This window comes from Mus caroli, chromosome 17, assembly GCF_900094665.2.
Source record: "Mus caroli chromosome 17, CAROLI_EIJ_v1.1, whole genome shotgun sequence".
NCBI classification, from domain to species: Eukaryota; Metazoa; Chordata; class Mammalia; order Rodentia; family Muridae; genus Mus; species Mus caroli.
The window spans coordinates 27,824,491-27,845,329 of NC_034586.1; the positions used below are offsets into that span (position 1 = coordinate 27,824,491).

Here is a 20,839-nt window from a genome sequence, read left to right on the forward strand (position 1 = left end):
TTACCTCTACCTTGCTCTGCTGAGTTAGTGCTCCACAGACCCAAGCGGCCATGCCTTTCTCTTGAGTTCTTCAATCAACATAAAGTACACATCCTCTTACAAGAAAACGAACTCACTCTTCAACACTACACACAGAGAAGCAGCTCAACATGTGTGCCGAGGCTGCCACTGCAAAGGAACACTTCCTCCCTCACAGGATGTCTAAGTTCAATGCTCTGCAGCAACTTGTCCTGCCAGAGAAAGGATGGTGTGTACTGACATAAATGGACATCTCCTGCTGCACATCTCGCCATTTGTGACAGGGCAGCATGTTGTCTTTTGTCCTCTGCCAGTATCTTAAAGCAGAAGCTACGTAGTGTCATGGCTGCATGAACAGCAGCCCACACATGCACAGTGACATGCACACACACAGGCACATGAGTGGAGGCAGATGGATGACCATTTAATGGAATTTAATCTCATAGTGTTCATCTTCAAGCTACCTTCCCATATTTGCTTTAAGTTCATAGTGAAGGGGCCAGAACAAAATAAGGAAAGTGTTTTCCTAACCAAATAACAGAGTTAATGTACAAAGGACACCAACTTCCTAACCCCAAGATCATATTCAGAATGTGATACTGACTCAGCTTTATTCAAAAATAAAAGCAGCACCAAGGCAGAGATCGACTGTCCAATGCATGTGAAATAGTAAGTGACAAAAGGCTAAGGAGGTAAGCCTGTGCAGAGGGTTCCAGTTACCAGGGAAAGAGCACAGGCCATCACAGAAATGCTTCTGGGAAACACTGACCATGGTGGATAGTGATCTAAACTCCCATGCTGCAGGCAGCCTCCGGGGCAGCAAGAAGCTACTCTGAGAAAACACTTTGAGAGTTTCCATGCGTTCAAAGGTGACATTTTTTTGGTCACTGCTCTGGCAAAATTAACCAGTTGCCTAACAAGTGTGCATTCCCGGGAGGAAGAGGTAGGATGCTTACCCATCATGTCCATCTCTAGTCCCTCAAGGCCTGCAATCTCTAACACATGACATACAGTGACATCTAGTTTTGAACATGGAGTTAGAAGCCTGGGAGGGGACAGGCCACTGGCATTTTCACCAGGCTCCTGGTGGTAGAGCACATCTAAACACTACAGTCCAGGGCACGGAGGTCTTCCAGGAGCTCCTGAGCAGCAGACTGCAGGTGGGAGTTGCGGCTTTTGGACATGGCCAGGATGCGCTGCAAGGGTAAGGAGCTCTGGAGCTCAGAGGCCACCTTGGAGAAGACGTCTGGTTCTAGAACCACAGACTGGATGAGCCGCAGGGTATGAAGACACACTTCCGCATCTGGATCTAGGAAGAGGAGATGCTGCTGGTTAAAATCAAAGCCTCTTCAGGAAGCCACCCCAGAGGGGTCTTTCTGAATGACAGGTTTGACAGTTGAAAAAGCTGTGAGCTAATCCAGAAATAGAATTATTTCTGGATTACAATCACCACCCCCGTTAGTAAACACACATCTTTGAATGCTGTGATTACATAACTTAAAGCAGTTAAAAGCACTTGCTTTTTCAGAGAACCGGGATTCGATTCCCAGCACCCACATGGTGGTTCACAACTGTCTATAACTCCAGTTCCAAAGAATGTCACACCTTCTGGCCTCCATGGGCACCAGGCACATATGTGGTGCACACACATACACACAGGCAAAACATTCATACACATAAAATAAAATAAAATAAATCTTAAAACAAACCCACTAAACTAAAACTCTCAGGGCTTCTAAGGGGTTTGCTGTCTCCCTCACAGCTGTCGGGTGGAAGGGTTAGTTGTTAGCCTGGTGTGCTCTCAGGAGGTAGTGAAAACTTTACAGAATTGCACTTAAGGGGAAGAAGTTAGGTCACCAGGGATGTGCTCTTCAAGGGGATACTGGGACCCCCTAGTCCATTTGTTTCTCTCGTTGCTTCTCAGCTGCTATGTGGTAAAAAGACATACCCTGCTGTCACTGCCCAAAGCAACAAGGTCAAAGACTAAAGACTGAAACATCCCAGACTACAAGCCAAAATGAGCCTCTCTTCCTTCTGAGACAATAATCACAGTATGTAGAACTCAATGACATGGGTTTCCCATGGTTTTTTGGACTGCCTATTTTTACAGTTTCTTAAGAAGGTAGTACCTTTCATGTTCACGCCAACTGTGACAAATTCCTCAGCAACAACATAGATAGTGCCTACTTGGGGTCTTTGAAATGGATAATGTCACAGTGTCTTTGTTACTGTTCTATTGCTGGGAAGAGACAACATGACCAAGGCTACTCATAAAAGAAAGTGTTTAACGTGAAAAATGTTTGCAGTTTCAGAGGGTTAGTTCATGATCATCATGGCGGGAAGCATGGCAGGCAGGCAGGTAAGCATTGTGTTGGAGCAACAACAGAGCACATATCTTATTCACAAGATGGAGGCAGACAGCAAGAAACTAGGTCTAGTGTGGACTTTTAGAAACCTCAAAAAAGAAAAAAAATAGACCTCTTCTAACAAGGTCACACCTCCTAATCCTTCCCAGTCTACCATCTAGGGACCAAATGTATGAGCCTATGGAGTCATTCTTACTAAAACCACCACACATAGGCTACAAGATCCACAATGTATTTCACTGCTTTCCATCTGAATGCTCCTCAGGAGTTACAGAGCCTTACAACCCTGCTTATATTATAATAACCACTGAAAAGTAGACCAAAATCATAGCCTAAGTCAAAGCTATAATCTTTAGCCAGGATAAACTCTAGCCATTCCTCTTCTGGTGGCTACACTATGGGCTGGGAGCTGTAGTGGGAGCCATGCATACAACCAGCTCCTCTTTCTTAGCAGTACACTCACTCAAAAGGACCTTTCAGGAAGTCAGTGGGACTGAACACTACTCCCTTAGCCCAAACCATAGACTTCTTTTATAGAACAAAAGTGGGGATTGTAGTTAGGGAAGGCTAAAATAAAACCTGTTCTTCATTGAAGGAGGGACACGGAGACTACTGAAATCTTTCTATTCTAGAGAAGAGGTAAGAGGTATGAAAGTATAGGGCAGGGCAGCTGCTACAGAATACTCCAGAGAAACCCAGGCACAAGTAGAAACACTAAAGCAGGCATCAAAAATAAAATCCTTTCTAATTATCTTTACCTTAATCTTGTAAAACTGAGGGAAAGGGGCTAAAATAAGACATGCAAAACTAATAAAGATATGTGCAGAAATCAATACAGTTGAGAGTAAAAATACTGGGTGTGGAGCTGATGTCTGTAACTAGAGAGCTAAGGCAGGAGGACCACTGTGAGTTCAAGGCAAAACTCGGCCTTGAATTCCAGGATAGCCAAAGACACACAGTGACTTTCTTGTCTCAAAGACCACCAAATGAACAACAAAAAGATAAATAAGTAAAATCAATTCAGGAGGAAAATGAAAAAAATCAAAAGTTGGCCCTTTGAAAAATAATTCCTAAAACTAGTCAAGACTAGCAGAAAGAGGGGGAAAGTCAGAAATGAGAAATATCAAGAGCAAGACAGTGGCTTTAACTACAAATCCTACAGAAAGTTAAGAATAAGAAGGGATAGGAACAATTTTGTGTCCATAATTTTAAAACTTGGATGAATGCACTTTCAAAGTTCCCTGTGTTTTTTTCTTTAGGTTGAATAACCTAAATTATTCCTACATCTACTAAGAAAATTGAATTTGAAGTTAATAGGAAATGTTTAAACAATGAGTAAGAAGAACCCAGATGCAGATGGCTTCATTTACAGAAGACACAGTAATCCTATATAAGACTTCCAGGGAGGGGGTAGGGATTTAGCTCAGTGGTAGAGTGCTTGCAGAGCAAGCACAAGGCCCTGGGTCCTAAGTTCTGGGGGTGGGGTGGGGGGGGGGAAGACTTCTAGGGAGTAGATGGGGCTAGACAGATGGCTCAACTGGTAATCAAGCCATGGCTTGATGCTTTTCCACAGGACTCAAGTTCCATCCCCAGCGCCCACATCATGGGGCTCATGACTACCTGTGACTTTAAATCCAGAGGATCCAGCACCCTCTGGCCTTTGTAGACACTGCACTCACATACACAAAGCATATATACACATGTACATACACACAAATTTTTAAAAGATTTCCAGAAAATAGAAAGAACACACCTCAATTTTCTAAATGAGGCCAGAATTATTCTGATGCCCAAACCATACAAACATTTTATGAGCTGGGCGTGGTGGCGCACGCCTCTGATCCCAGCAGAGGTTGGCGGATTTCTGAGTTTGAGGCCAGCCTGGTTTACAAAGTGAGTTCCAGGACAGCCAAGGCTACACAGAGAAACCCTGTCTCAAAAAACCAAAAAAAAAAAAAAAAAAATTATGAGAAGATAACAGAGCCACATCTTTTGTAAAAATTCTGAACAAAATATTAGCAAATCAGATTCAGGACTATATAGAGACAATACTTCAAAATAAATATGCATTTGCATTCTGGGAATGCTAAATGTGTTCAACACTTGTCAATTATGCAAATAGTTCTTATAACACAGACTAAGGATTCTTTATCTTTTCAACCAGATGCTGACAAGTCCTTTGGTAAGTTTAGTATTTGTTCATATTATAAAAACTCTCAGCAAATGAGAACAGAATGAGATATTCTGAACCATACTGAAGGTATCTACAAATACAGGCACACAATAGCACATAATCGTGGGCCAAAGCCTCTAAGACGCAAGGACACCATCCTCAAAACCTCCATCCAAATCACAGTTGATATTTTAGCCTCTGCAACACAGAGACATACAGACTGAAAAGGAGGAACTAAAACTATCTCTGCTTCCACATGAATATCCAAAAGGCCGCTGGATCTGAGTTTTACAAGGTTTCAGGATCACAGGGTCAGCACATAAAGATCAGCTTTATCCACACACTGACAAAAAATGCAAATTAAGATTTTTAAAAGAATAGCACTAAAGATGACAAAAAATTATAAACTCTAAGCAGACCATTGTATAGAATGTCTGGAAGCTTCAAAAGGTAAAACCCACATGACACTGAAGTAGAAAACGGAGGCAACGAAACCAAGAGGTGTCCTAGGCTGAGACTAGCTCTCTGTTCAACAGAAACTTACACAAGGCTCATAGCTGCTTGGTCTGATTGCTTCAGGGCCTATGATGAGATAGATTTCATAGTTAAAGTACACGGTAGGAAAAGCAGCTCGCCTCACTCTGCACAGAAGAAGAAGGGACTAAGAGGAAGGAGTCAAAGTTCCACTGTTCCCTTCAAAAGTAAGCTCCCTGAAATGTCCCATTCTTTCAACTAGGCTCCATCTCCTAAGTCTCCTTCATCTCAGGTAGTCTCATCCACTGAGGACCAAGCCTCCAGCCCAACTAAGACGGAGGCCATAATAACATTTATGGACAAGATGTCTCGAGAGGCTTACAATGCCAAACCTCTTCAATTTTATCTACATATGCAATGTAATTCCAATCAAAATCCCAGTAAACATTTTTGTAAAAATCAACAAAACAGGACTAGGGAGATAGCCTGGCAGTTAAAAACACTGGTTGTTCTTCCAGAGGACCGGGGTTCAATTCCCAGCACCTACATAGTGGCTAACAGTATTTATAACTTCAGCTGCAGGGACTCTAATACATGCACTCTGCTACTTCTGCAGGTACCAAGCATACACATGGTACACAGACATGCAAACACTCATGCATGTAAAATGAATGCATGAATGAATGAAACATACGCAACATATACACACACATACATACACACACACACATACATACATATACATACATACACATACATACATACAGTTTTAAAAATCAACAACCCATTCTTGGTCTTACAGGAAAGGTAAAAGACTGCAAGAGCCGAGGTAATTCAAAAAGAAAGTCAAGGCCTTGTGGCTCCACTGGCAGCCCAGACCCACAGTTCTTAAGACTACATGGAATTACCAAGGGGTTGGCCTGGAAATAAATGAAGAGGGTTGAAGAATCCAGAGGCAGACAATCCAAGGATGCTACTTCATGTAGTCTACAACTAATCTGCCTGACTTTATAAAACAAAACAGCAGTGGATCCTAGGCCCTGGGGCAGTTCCCCACGCCCGCCCTTCCTGGATGACTGGAGGGGGAAGGAGAGAGATGCTGCAGGAAAAGGCCTTCCTCAAGGACCTAAAGATGCCCTACCACCCACGGAGAAAGAATCAGATACTCCCAAACCAGAGACTGTGGAAATTAAAACATGATCACAGAAAGAAAAACTTCATCAGGAAGCCTAGAAAATGGAGTTGAGGGACTCTCAGAAGCAGTGCTACTGACAGATGGGCAAAGGCTGGGTTGGGGACAGCTCCCACAAGGCAAGAGAACTAGCCAGCAGAGACAGCCACCAGTGTGCACTGACTTGATAACTCAGAGTCACTCAGAAGGGAGGGGCATGCATTATGCAAACTGAAAGAGTCCTTTTAGTTTTCAGACAAATTGATTTAAAATGCATAAAATATAGGAGTTCAGAGAATACAATACAGGGTTGAGATAAACTAGAACCAAGTACAGCAGTACAGGGGATGGAGGTGTCATCATGAAAGCTAGAACTTTAGATAACAAAACAGGAATTACAAACGATTCTAAAAGCAGATCAGGTAGGTACAAAGACTCCATAGTGAATCCTGTCTCAGAAACAAACAAACAAAACCCACCACCACCAAAACTTCTCTGCAGCACTGGGCGTCAGAACAGAATGAGGAGATGCCTTCTCCCTAGACTCTATGCCCAGGTGAGAAGGATTCAGACACAAAGCATGTCCTCAGCTCTTCTCCAGGGATACCAGACGGCATGGTCCAACCTAAACAAGCCAACAAAGCAAGGAGGAGGCGGCAGGGGGAGGGGGATCCTTAGAGCTCCCCAGGAGCAAGACGAGGCTGTGAGGAACAGGAAACTATGGGCACACGGGAGAGAAAAACCTCTTCCGAGGAGACTGGATAATGGGGAGAATTGAAGGTTAGGTAGATAATTAACACGTAGGAACCAGGCTAACTGAGCCAGGCCTGATAGCACACACCTGTATCCCAGCACCAGAGAGGCAGAGTGAGAGGAGGATCTCTGGGGCTTGCTGGCCAGCCAGCCTGCCTTGCCTTATTGGTGAGCTACAAGTCTCAGAGAAACCCTGTCTCTCAACTTAAGGTTGATCCCTGTCCTTACACATACAGATGTGTGTACATATAAGAATACATGCACAAATACAATAGTAGTAGTAGTAAAGAAAAATATACAAAATGAGAAAATTATTGCCAAAATAAAAACCTGGAAGAAAAGGAAATCATTTAAGACTTAGGTATGAATAATAGCAGCCATAATAATGCAAAAAAAAAAAAAATCAATGTTAATCTGACTCAAGCTATGACTGTTCTGGGATGGGGGATGATGGAAGACTCTCTTCCTTTGTTACCAGGAGTCAACAAGCAATTCTGAGGAATAAGTTTCATGGGGGGAAGCCTGAGCAGACAGACTAGCACCAGTACCCATAAGAAGCAAGCAGCAGTGGGCACAGGGCATTTGACAGGGATCAGCAGGGCTCTAATATAGAAATGATAAATGAATTTGCACAAGGCTTTTAAATAAAATATGAATTTAATGAGAATCCTATTTCTATGCACATATTCTGTATATTAGATTTCATATTCCAAATCACATGCAAATTAACTTAATTGAGAATAAGCAATGATGTGTAATAAAAATTCTTCACAATCACCAAAAATAAATCATCTCTGTCCACATATTAGTAATAGTTTACGATTCTTTTCAACCATCCAATGTGCTTAATGATTAAAATTATCGTGAAGGAATCCAGCAAGCTGTCCCTCTCATCTGAGGCAAGGGCATTTGTTTCAACTGCAACAATAATTGTCCCCACCAGGATTTCTAGCCAGTGGCCAAGCACTTGGAACACACCTGCAGTTATCTTCCTCTGGGACCCTTGGCCACTTCCAAGGCACCATGGACACCTAAGAATATAGTCTGTTCCAGCAGCAGCCTCAGCCTTGTGCTTCCAAACTTCAGAGAACAGTGTGTGGGGTGTGTGTGTGTGGGGGGGGGGTGTAGAACCATTCTCCACAGCCCCAGTTCACTTGCAGACCCCACCTGCCTCTTGCTTCCTTTCAGGAGACTCTAGGACTGGCTGCTGTTGCTACCATTCCTGCTCTGACTCACACTGTTCCTTACTTTGCAGTCACACTGCCACTCCTCAGTGCCTGAGGTGGCACATCTCCAGGTCCCCACTGATCTCCACATTGGCACTGCCCAGTTCTTTAGTGCTCCGACACACTAGCACTCCCTTCCAGGCCCTGGAGAGTGACTGGGAAGCCCCGTTCCATCGCCTACAGCATGTCTCCTCACTGCTCCTCTCATGCACTTGCCTCTGCCCCACTGTCCTCCTCCCCACTTGTCTCCTTAGGTGACCTCACCCGTGCTGCTCATCTGTTCCCCTAACCCTCCTCTCTCTGGAATCCAGATTTCCTGTTGAGCAGCCTGCCAGGAAGCTCACCTTGGGTATTTGATGCCACATCTGCTTATACAGTGTCAAAGTCCACCTCGCACTAAGTGGGCACTGACACTCTCACCCATCAGAAGCCGTGGCTGCTCTTCCTCCCAGCACAGCCTAAGTCTATAATGGCTACACCCCAGACAGCTCTCATCCAGTGAGCCTCAGAGGCCCTAGTTAACACTTCCACTTCCGAATCTTCCTGTGGCAACAATGATACTTTCTAAATGGAAATCAAAATGCACCCCTCTCTGCTTCGCACTTTTGACAAGAACACAGCCTTGTGTATGGCAGAAGTCTCCCCCACCAGCTCTACTGCTTCCCCATGGCTCCCCTCAGGTTGTGTGCAGTCTTTCCTAAACACTAGGAACACTGCCTTGCCCTTGCTTTCCCCATTACGATTCTGTCCTTTCACCCAGTACACCTTTCCTCTATTTCAACTGCCTTTCCTCAAAGTTCAGCTGAGTATTTCACCAGTGACATACACAGCACCTGAAAACTGTCTCTGCAGCCTCACAACCAAAGCAATGAACTTGATCCGTCAGAGGGTTGGAATCCAACAGTACCATCACTGTGAAATCTGGAGTCAGTCACATCTACTTCCCTGGCAAAGAAACAGCTGGGGCCATGGGGACCTCCCAGGGGTCCATGGCCTTAGGACTGGGTTTGCCTTAGGCATCTCACCAGGTTCTCACTGTCATCTAGAAACTGTGACAGAGAGAAAGGAAGACCCCTATCATGTAACATGTCCTGGGTGCTCTACATAGCAAAGCTGGTCCTCAGAAAAAGATCCCCAGGGCCTGGTCACACTTGAGGAAAGGGTGGCTCTGACTCATCTAGAGGAGAAATATTGGTGAGTTACAGCCCAGAGACACATGTCACTAAGACTGAATTTTTGTCTTTTGACAGAACATATTTATTCCTCTCCCACACAGTACTTCACACTGATACCAACTACTGTAACACGGGGGTCTACAGCTCAGAGAACTGACAGACATAAATCTCACTTCAGAAAGAAGTCCCAGGAAATCCAAAAGGCAACAGGGGAGAACAAACAAGAGCCCTACAATTAGGCACAACAAATCCCATCTAGATTAACAGAGAATCTCAGTGTAAAGATCTAGCTCCCTCAGTTCCTGTTACCCAGGAAAGCGTGTCCCATACAAAAGCTGTCAGAATCAAAAGATAGTACTGGGGCTGGGGAGATGGCTCAGCAGGTAAGAGCACTGACTGCTTTTTCAAAGGTCCTGAGTTCAAATCCCAGCAACCACATGGTGGTTCACAACCACCCATAATAAGATCTGATGCCCTCTTCTGGTGCATCTGAAGTCAGCTACAGTGTACTTATTTATAATAATAAAAAAAATTAAAAAAAAAAGACACCCCTCCAATCCCCAAACCCCTGTTTAAAAAAAAAAAAAATAGTACTGTGTTGAGCTGTCAATTCCAAACCAAATGAATGAAAGAACTCTGGATGGTATGAAGGGGGCGGGGAGTGTTCTCATGTAGGTTCATGGCAGACTGCAGGGACCAGTTTTGCACTGAGGTCACTGTAGCCTTGTCTGGAAAGTACTTCTTCAAGGACTGCCTGCTAGCAGCATGCAGAACCTTGACTCTCGTCACTTTATTGATCCCTGTGGCCAAGGAGTACTGTTTCACAAGACCTTACATAATCTTCACTTTACGTTTGAAAGTGTCTCCTTACCTCGAGCTCTGTACTATGCCAGAGTGTCCTAGGACACACCTGCCTCTGCTGCAAGCCTCTGTTAGTCTCACGTAAGTGCCACTACTCAGGAGCATTCCTCTGCTACTCTGGTTAACCCAGCTTTCAGCTAAAACTTTACATGGCATACTAAGAAGAAAAAGCAGGGGCTGGAGATGTGGCTTAGCCATTAAGCACACTTGCTGTTCTTGCAGAGGACCTGAGTTCAGTTCTTGGCACTCACGAAAGCTCACAGCCACATGCAGCTTCCGTTCCAGAGAATCGGATGCCCTCTTCTGGCCTCCAGAGCAGACACTGCATGTAAGAGGTGCACAGATATACATAAAATAAATCAGTTATAAGAGATAAAATAAAAACATCTTTAAAAAGAAAAGGAGGAGGTGTGGAGACCAAGCATCAGAAACAGATGCAGACACACACAGAGAATTTACACCGCTGATTAATATGCTCGGGGTAGCACTGGCTACCACAGCAACACCACAGAGAAGGGGTGTAAACAAAAGAAAGTTATTCATCACAGTCCTGGAGGCTGAAGTCAGAGAGCCAGGTGCCAGCAGCTGGCTGCTCCTCAGGCCTCTCCTTAGTGTGCAGCCAGCATCTTCCCCATGTCCTCATACGGCTGCCCCTCTGTGTGTCTATGGCTGTTCTCATAAAGGCGTCAGATTGGATAAGTAAACTCATTAACTTAATTATCTCTGAAAGACCTTGTCTCCAAGTACAGTGACCTCCTCAGATCAGGCCTTCAGCCTGTGGGGCACAATTCAGACCATGGCATATTCTAACAGAAAAGGTAGAAAGTAGATGGACTTAAACAGAGATGGAAACTCAAAGAATGCATCAAATCTCATATCACCTCCTTATTCACTCACCGTCTCCATTCCCTACACTTAGAGGGCCCTTCTCCTCTCTGACAACATATCTAACAAATACAACTGAAGAAAGTTTCCTTTTGACTTGTGGTTTTGGAAAGCCCAGCGCACAGTTGCATGGCTTCCTATGCTTGGGCAGAGCATTGTGTTGATGGAAGCATGTGCTGGGAGGGCTTTTTAACCTCAGTGCATTGAGAGCAGAGCACGGGGAAAGAGGCCAGGGACAAGACACTCCCAAGGAATTACCTTTCAGACCTACTTCTGCCACCTAGGCCTCTCTACTACAACTCCCAGACCCTCTTAAAATCACACCTGCAGCAGCCAGAGACCATGGGGCAATGATAGTCAGTGTGCACCACTTCTACAAAATGTCCTTCTCTCCTTGCCCACCAGACGAAAGCGTCATGACAGCAGGGTATTGCTGTCTTGCCAATACTTAAATTATCTACTGTAAGTGCTTCTTGGCCATTAGCGACCCCTCTGTCGAGAATTCTCTGTTTAGCTCTGTACCCTGTTGTTTGTTAGTTTCTTTGTTTAAGATTTATTTATGTATATGAGCACACTGTAACTGTCTTCAGACACACCAGAAGAGGGCATCAGATCTCATTACGGATGGTTGTGAGCCACCATGTGGTTGCTGGGAATTGAACTCAGAACCTCTGGAAGAGCAGTCAGTGCTCTTAACTGCTGAGCCATCTCTCCAGTCCCCTGTACCCCCTTTTTAAATTGGGTTATTTGGTTTTTAAGTGTTATTTCTTGAGTTCTTTATATATTTGGGATATTAATCCTCTATCAGATGTAGGGTTGGTGAAGGTCTTTTCCCATTCTGTAGGCTGCCATTTTGTCCTATTGATGGTGCCCTTTACATTACAGAAGCTTTTCAGTTTCATGAGGTTCCATTTATTGTTAGTCTTAGTGCCTGAGCTATTGGTGTTCAGTTCAGGAAATTATCTCCTGTGCCAGTGTGTTCAAGGCATTTCCCTACTTTCTATTCTATTAAATTTAGTATATCCAGTTTTATGTTGAGGTCTTTGACCCATTTGGACTTGAGTTTTGTGCAAGTTGATAAATATGAATCTATTTGCATTCTTTACATGCAGGTATCTAGATAGACCACCAGCATTTGTTGAAGAAGCTTTTTTTCCCCCATTGTATGCTTTGGTTTGTCAAAACTCAAGTATCCATAGATATCTGAGCTTATTTCTGGCTCTTCAATTCTAATTCATTGACTAGCCTGTCTGTTTTTATCCCAATACTATAAGGTCTTTATTACTATTGTTCTATAGTGCAGCTGGAAATCAGGGTTAGTGATACCTTCAGAAGTTCTTTTATTGAATAGGATTATTTTAGCTATCCTGGGTTTTTTGTTTTTCCATATGAAGTTGATAATTGTTCTCTCAAGCTCTGTAAAGAGCGGGGTTGGAAACCTTATGGGAATTGCATTGATTCTGTAGATTGCTTTTGGTAAGATGGCCATTTTTACTATGTCTTCTGAGAGGTTTCATTCAGCAGCTGGTAGAAAGAAGGATGCAGAGACCCACAGCCAAGCTCAGGAAGTCTTGTGAAAGAGTGGGGGGGTAAGGTAGAAGGATGGGAAGAGACAGAGGGGTCAAGGACACCACAGGAAGACCTACAGAGTCAACTAACCTGGACCCTTGGGGGCTCACAGAGACTGAACCACCAACCTTTCAAGGAGCATGCAGGGGCTCAACCTAGCCTCCCCCCTCCCCACATTTGTAGTAGATGTGCAGTTTGGTCTTCATGTGAGTCTCCTAACAACTGGAGTGGGGGTGGGGAGTGGGGTGGGAGGGGCCTGTCTCTGACTCTGTTGCCTTCCTTTGGATCCCTATCCCCTAGCTGGGCTGCCTTGTCTGGCCTCAGTAGGAGAGAATGCACTTAGTTCTGCTGTGACTTGATGTGCCAGGGCAGGCTGGTACCCATGGTACTTCTGAGGAGAAGGAAAGGGAGTAATGGGGGGAGGGTGTTGTGAGGGTACACCTTGGAGGAGAAAAGGGAGGGGGGCTGTGATCAGGATGTAAAGTGAATACATATATAAATTAATTCACTGTATGTGCAAAACTCAGAGTAAGGCTCATTTACCCTGTAAGTAAAAGGCCCCTTTTATATGCATAAGGCTACTACAATACAAATATAAAGAAACTGCAGGAGGAACAAAATAACTAGGTGTTGGATCCAGCACAGGCCCCCAAATGGCAGTGCTGCTGACAATGTCCTCAATGACACAGTCTGCCTCAGCTCAGGCTGGACTCTGACCAGGTCAACAGGAGGATCGCTGTGGGCAAACAAAAGCCTAAACTCCACATTCCTCAGAACCCTTGTAAAGTTGCTTTCTGTTTGTTGGGAAAAGCCATCACTTCCCTTACCCACCCCTTACAGTCAACTGCCTCTGGCAGGAGCATCTAGTTCCTGATTAACTCAGTCAGACAAACCTGTAACAGATTAAAGTCCCTTGGTACTTTCCAGGCTATTCTGGCCCACATCAGACCTCCCCTTGCTCTAACTCCCAGGCTGTTCTGGCTTACATGCCTCCCTCCCCCTCTGCTAGCTGTCTCCTTAAAACTAACACGACTTCTCCCAGAGTTTTGGCTGTTCTACCCCCTACTTTGAGACAGCCTGGAAGTTAGATTCCCCACTAAACCTTTCCTTCTACTTGTGGAGTGGTCTAGGTAGAGTGGTCAGCCTATTGGTGGTTCTACTGCACCCTCACTGACACTAGGCATGCTAGAAAGAGCTTTGTGGACCCCTAGAAAGGATAAGACTGGAGTCATGAGATAAATGCAGCCAAGGGTACAGCCAATAGGGATAACCTCATGATGACACTGTAAGAGCTCAGTCACTGTGACAATAGTTGAAGGGAGGGAAACTATCATAGACCATGTAGAAAGAAGAGTAATACAGAACTCAGTCCCAGTCACAGAAACCTGGCACTTAGAGACAGGTGAGGCAATATTATGAAGGATCACCAAACAAAGGGGACATGCTAGGACTGTCTCACACAGAGGGGACATGCTACTACTGTCTTAAAAGGGTCTATAGGACCCCTGCCTTTAGAGGCCTTGCTCCCTCCCAGAACTCATGTGGGAATCTAAATGCCATTCATGAGTTGTTAGTAGTGTTAAAGTGTAAATAATATATTAATTGCTTTTAGAGGTAAGGCCTTTGGGAATTAATTCAATCATTAGTGACTGAACCCTGGTAGCTTCATAAAAGTAGATAAAGACACACATAGACCTGAGTTGTCTACTACAACAGGATGCAGCTCAGGGGTTCCTTACCAGAACATGAACAGAGCTGTTAAGGCATTGACCCTCAAACCCATGAACCAAAATAAGCATTTTTAAAATTTACAAATTAACCTGCCTTGGGTATTTTAGTGCAGTGACAGGTTAATACAATGGTTTTAAAGCAGCCACCATGAGAGTTCCTCAATGAACAAAGGTGTAAAGTCTTAAAAATAATCCTAGCAAATAAAGAGAAGGTATACTTGGTAACAAAGCAAGCTAGAACTGAAAATACAGTAACTGAGACAAAGCTGTTACTAGAGAGAGAATTAAAGGGAGAGGTGAAGAAAATCTGTGAGGGCCCGAAGAACGCCTCAGTGAGTAGAGTGTTAGCCAGGCAGGCCCAGCCATTCAGGTGTGACCCCAGAACCCACATAAAAAAGCTGCCTGTGCTAGTTCACATCTGCTTGGTGGCAATGTGTTCCTGTGCACACAAGCACAGAAAAACAAAGAAATGAAAGATGAGTAGAGGAAAAGACAGGAAAATGGAATGAAGTAATGTGAGCTAGCAAGAGAAAGATGACATTAAAACCCCAAGGGAACTGGTAAGACACAATGTTCACAGCTCTGTACAATAAGAGAGCAAAATGAGGAAGGCTGGAAACAGCTGGGAAACACTGACAGAGCATGTACCTGATTAAGCCAAAAAATAGGGTGCCAAAACACTGAAACACGCACTATGATCTAGAACATAGCCAAACCTTGGGAGTCTATGCTGAACATAAAAGAAGTGACTCCTAAGTAGTGGGCTTCTCAGAGGAAGTGATGCTGCACTTCCCACACATTGAACAAAAGAGAACTGTCAGCTTTAGAGACCTGTTTCCAAGGGAACAGTCTTTTAATGTGAAGGGGAACACTAGTCGTGCTCGAGTGAGGGAAATGACTAGATAGCACAAAGACTCGTGTAGGCACACTCCAGCAGCGTGGGTCACAGCTCATGACCCACGTGCCCATTGGACGACGGATGCACACACTCTGGGCATCCATACTGTAAACATAAAGTGCTGACCCATGTTATAACAAGGATAAACTTTGAAAATGTTGATGGAAGGACATCATGGGAAATGGTAAGATGTTCTAATGAGGGTTAACAAGCAGGCAGTAAATTACACCAGGGATAACTTCTGGACTGTGTAATTCACTAACATGTGTAACACTAGTATAACAGCTAATCTTGGCTGTCAGTTTGACTACATCTGAAATCAACTAAAGCCCAACTTTCTAGGCATGCCTGTGAGTATTTTCTTGTTCAGACTGAAGTGGGAAGACCACCCTAAATCCAGGTCATACCTTTTACTGGCAGCCCACATAAAAAGACATGAAGATTGAAGCTATTGCTTTTGTCTACTTGCCCCCATTCTTGATGGCAAGTTCATCTACCCTGTTGTAGCTGGTATTAAATCCAACTTCTTCAGGAGCCCAGTGTAGACTTAGCGGCTGTCCAGGTTCCCTCCCAGACTCCAGCACCAGATTGGGTCTGCAAAGACATCCAATCTCGTGGATGGGAGAACTTCTAGATTCTTGGCCTTTCTTTCCATCATGAGGCAGCCATTGTTGGACTATCCAGACCACAGCTTGTAAGCAGATTTAGTAAAATACAGACACACACACACACAGAGCTAGCTCTAGTGAGCCCTGACTAATATAACTAGTCTTGCAAGTTTCCTATAAATATGAGCAATGAAACAGGAATGAAGTGTTGGGTAGAAAAGGAATCTTGGACAAGAGAAAGGGAAGGTGTGCTGTACTGAGAAGGGAAAGGCCAGCAAAGGTTGACTGGAGCTAGTGAGAGTCGACATACACGAACACGGATTAGTAGTGTGTACAATGTGAACTTTGATGGCTAAGAACAGTTTTCTTGTGTTGTCTCACCGAAGCAAAATTAGAAATTACAGATGATGACTACTTTCTGACACTCAATTCCACCCCATCAAGTTCCCTCATGCCCTTTCCTTCAGTCAGCTAACCTATAAGCAACTAAAGTTCTCATCTGCTCTGGGGTTGAGTTTTAGCTGCTCTTGAAAACTGTGTACATCAAACTATCCTGTGTTAATTGGTTTCTATAGTTTTGAACAAATTGCTGAGAACTTAACTTAGAAGAATCATTTAGTTTGCATGCAGATTCAAAGGTTTCAGTCCATAACCCTTGGCTGTTGCCTCTGGGCTTCTGGTGAAGCAGAGAACCATAGTCCCAGAGCACATGGCAGCAGTTGCTCACTGCACAGCAGACAGAAAGCAGTGAAGAAAAATACCACTGCCAAGAACACACTCTCAGTGACCACTTCCTCCATCTGGGTCCCACCCCCTGAAGTTTCTAGAAGCTCCCAAAACAGGCTACCACTTCTCCACTGTGTTTTAAAGACTGAGTTTTTCAGAATGGCATTTCACATGTTATGATTCTGCCCTTGGCCCCCAAAAAGGTTCATGTCCACCACAACACAAAATAACTTCAGTCCATCTCTAAGAACCACTGTGGTCTTAACAGTGCTAATGCTGTTCAGAAGGATAAGCTCAACATCCTCTGGACTCAAGGCAAACTCACAGCGCATTCCCATAATGCAATAGCACTGAATGAACATTCCTATTCCAGATGAGGAGGAAGGCTGAACAGAAAGGAAGGAGTGACCAAAGACTAAAATCAGGAAGGAAAATGTTAAGTCCTGCAGCTTCCATGTCTATCATCTGGAGCAAGTGATGATGGATGTGAGCCTCAGAAATCTTGGGGAGCCACACCCCTATGGCCCTGTCACTCACAGCCTACATGGCTCACCTCATTACCTGCAGCTTTCCTTCACACCGGTTTCACTCCCTGGCATCTCTAACTTCTTCAAGTCTCCACTTCATGTTTGGCTTCACCCCGTCCTCTATGAGCTTCCTGTGAAGGTTTCACCTGTGCTACATATTACCTGCTCTCCCAGGTTTTCCTGTGAATCTAGTGATACCTCTATGAGCCCATAACTCTTGCATTCTGCATATCTGAAAGGCCAGCATCAGCTGGATGACATCAAGGTCTGCCACTGGCTCAAGCAGTGAACAACCATGTCCCTGTGACCCACAGCTAGCTGTAGCAGCCTCTGAGAGCCTGCAGAGCTGAGGGGAAACACTGTCCTAGGTGATGAGACCCGAGAAGGGTGACTCAGAGGCACTGTCTCCTGGAAGGAAAGTCTCAAATGAATTCACTTTTTTATGCCTTTGAGTCTGCCACAGCTGGGACGAAGATGCCCCTGTCACATCATCCCTATTGTCCTTGTGAAATGAAACTTTTTGGAGGGCGATAATCTGTAACACTCTACTTTGGTCCCAACTTTAAATTTGCTTCTCTGGTCAAATGCTTTCCGAGTCCTCTCAGTCTCTCTTTTACTCCTAACTCTCATTGTCAGTCTCACTAAGAGCAGCCAGCAAGGCTCTTGCCACAACCTGGCCCTGTAAACTCCACTTACCCTAAGTCTTAGGGCATGGGCAGAGCACAGACAAATCCCATATTACAGGGAGCATAAATGACCTTGGGTCCAATCCCAAGCACAGTCTTCATTCCCACTGGAAGCCTCAGAGCACAGGTCTCTGCAGCTCAGCATCCCTGTGGATATGCTGGCGCTCTGTTCTGCCTGCAGCAGTCTGGTGCCTCTCTAGCCTCATCTCTAAAAGCCCTTCTCCCTCTTGCCCACCAGCTCCAAAGGCTAAGATGTGTAAGTCATGTTCATCACAGCCAAGGTTCCACCTCCAGAATCAGCTTTCACTTTTCTGTAGCTGTGAACAAAATGCTTGGAAGAAGCAGTTAAAGGAGGGACTTCTGCTCACAATGTCAGCACATAGCTCATAGCTGATTCACACCTGCGGTGATGCAGGGTGAACACATGGTCCCCAGGTCCCTGAATTTAGGGGGTGTGGGGGTGTACAGAACAAGACATAGTCCCTAGGAACCCAGCCCTAGAGATACCTCCTCCATCTACACCCTACCTCCTAAAGTTTCCAGAACTTCCCAAAATAGTGTGACCAGTTGGGATCCAAGCCTTTAATACATGAGCCTTAGGGGGAAATACTTCTTGTCCCTATGGTAACACTCAAAGATTACAAAACAAAACAGGCGATTTTATTACAAAAGCCCAAACAATCAACGAATGAAGTAACTTGTGCTTGTGTTTTCCCTCTGGTTCCTCCATGTGTGTCCTGCCCCCTCCCTGTATTTGAGGGGCTATTTTCTCCATAGTCCTTGGGAAAACCACACCTCTGAATCCCAATGCACCTCCTCCTCAGATGGGACAAGCTCGCTGCTGGTACTTCCATGTCTGAATCATGTGGGCCTGTGAGGGCAGAACATGAGGCAGAGCACACAGGCCAGCCATCTAGAACAGGTGTAACAGAGGGCACCGACAACTGTGACACAATGCTGAGACTCCAGATGGACATCAGGTTCTCAGCTTCTTGCACAAATGTCTCCACAGCAGTGAGAACTAGAACCAGTGGCATAACCAAATGATAAGGATAACACTGTCTTGGTCACCATAGTTATCACCAGCAACATCGGGAAGGCCAAGTCAGTTAAAAGAACCTCCTCAGCCATGCCCTCACTGCAGTGATGCTCTGCCCAAGCACACAAAGCCACAAAAAAAAAAAAAAAAAAAAAAAAAAAAAAAAAGAAAGAAAGAAAGAAATCTTCCATTTCTCCCAGACGGCCCTGACATGCCAGTGGGAATATGCTACTCTAGAGAGGAGGAACAGAGGACTGTGGCTGGGGCGGGAGGATGGCTTAGTGGTTAGGAATACTTGATACTCTTGCACCACACCAGGCAGTTCAAAACAGCCTGAAACTTCAGCTCTAAAGGTGAGCACTATGTTAAAAGAAATCCCATGTTCACAAACCAACCAGAACTAATCAACAAGACAAATGACAGCAAATGCTTGAGAATGTGGAAGACAGGGATCCTTCTTCATTGTTGGGAATATAAACTGATATAGCCATTATGGAAATCAGTGTGGAAGTCCCCCCCACACACACACACCAAAAAAAAAATTCCATACAACCTGGCCCCACCACCCCACCACTCCAGGCTTACATAGACATTTTGTTGCTACTCTATTCGCAATAGCAAAACAAATGGATGAGCTACATGTCTAAAATGGATGAATGGATAATGAAAACGTGGTGCATATGAGGCCAGCAAGATGACCCAGTGAGTAAAAGTACTTCCCTCAAGGCCTGAAGACCTGAGGCTGATCCCTGGGACCCACAGAATGAAAGGAGAGAGACAACTCACAGGCATTGTCCTCTGGCTCCACATATACACCATGCCCACCTGTGTACATGCACATGTGTGCATAAATAAATAAACAAACATTTAAAATAAAAATTTAAAATATGGTGTATATATATATGATGGAATTTTATTTAACCATAAAGAAAAATGAAAACTCAGAAAAATGCTTGTGGGGAACAACTTGTATTCAAACTCTAACAAAGCCTTATCTCAGCTGGGAGCTCATAAGAGAAGTCATACTGGGGCTGGAGAGATGGTTCAGTGGTTAAGAGCACCATCTGCTCTTCCAGAGGTCCTGAGTTCAATTCCCAGCAACCACATGGTGGCTCATAACCATCCCATACTCTCTTCTGATGTGTCTGGAGACAGCGACAGTGTACCCACATACATAAAATAAGTAAATCGGGGGGGGGGGGATACGGAGGATAGAGCAGCCTGGCCAGAAGCCCTTTCCCGAGTATCCCAATACATCTTCTGGAACCAGCGCTTTTCTGCCTCCCAGCCCTAAACCCAGCTATGGATGCTGCCTTCCTGGGAACAGCTAGCAGATGTCTTAGGCTTAAATGAACTAACCTGAACTCTTGGTTTATTCCTGCTCCTTACAACAGCACAATCCCTGGCCCAAACACGGAAACTGAAACCCTAGGTACCATCCTGACTCAACTCCCTTCCGTCTCCAGAACCACTGCCTACTGTAGGCTGCACTGGCCCCCTCACCCTACAAGGTCCCTATGACTCCTCTTAGCTCCTGCCCAGCAGTCAGAACCAGCTATGACCAAGGCCTCCTCTATTCAGATTATTGCCTGCGTCTTCACAGGTAATTTGACTCCATCAACCCTCTGGTCACCCCTCTTGAATCACACACACACACACACACACACTATAGCTACACTGTCCTCCGGTTACTCCTAAAATGCCCAATGCACTCAGGTCCTCTCCAGTGCCTACTGACCACCTCATAGCTCTCTGCATAGTTTGTTCTTTGCTCTACTCAGACACCAAGAGAAGCAGCCTCATATGTCATCTCTAGCCCACTCCACTTCATCTGCTCACTGTACCACAAACGTTTTCTGTGTGTCTACTGTCAAATCGTCCTACCTGGACATGTGTTCCATAGGGAAAAGCTCAGTTCTGCTCACTTAGAATACTGCAGTAATAGGTGGAGCTG

General features: G+C 44.8%; 1 protein-coding gene across 3 annotated transcripts in view; it reads right to left on the minus strand.

The window, feature by feature from the left end:
• Nucleotides 1–601: 601 nt before the first annotated feature.
• The window catches only part of Hsf2bp (heat shock transcription factor 2 binding protein), an 81,677-nt gene continuing 61,439 nt past the window's right edge, over nt 602–20,839 (minus strand). For all 3 annotated transcript variants that reach the window (XM_021149248.2, XM_021149249.2, XM_029470891.1), the window contains one exon: nt 602–1,327. In XM_021149248.2, coding sequence (XP_021004907.1) covers nt 1,119–1,327 — 209 coding nt within the window. In that variant the 3' untranslated portion in view covers nt 602–1,118. The remainder of the gene's footprint in view (nt 1,328–20,839) is intronic.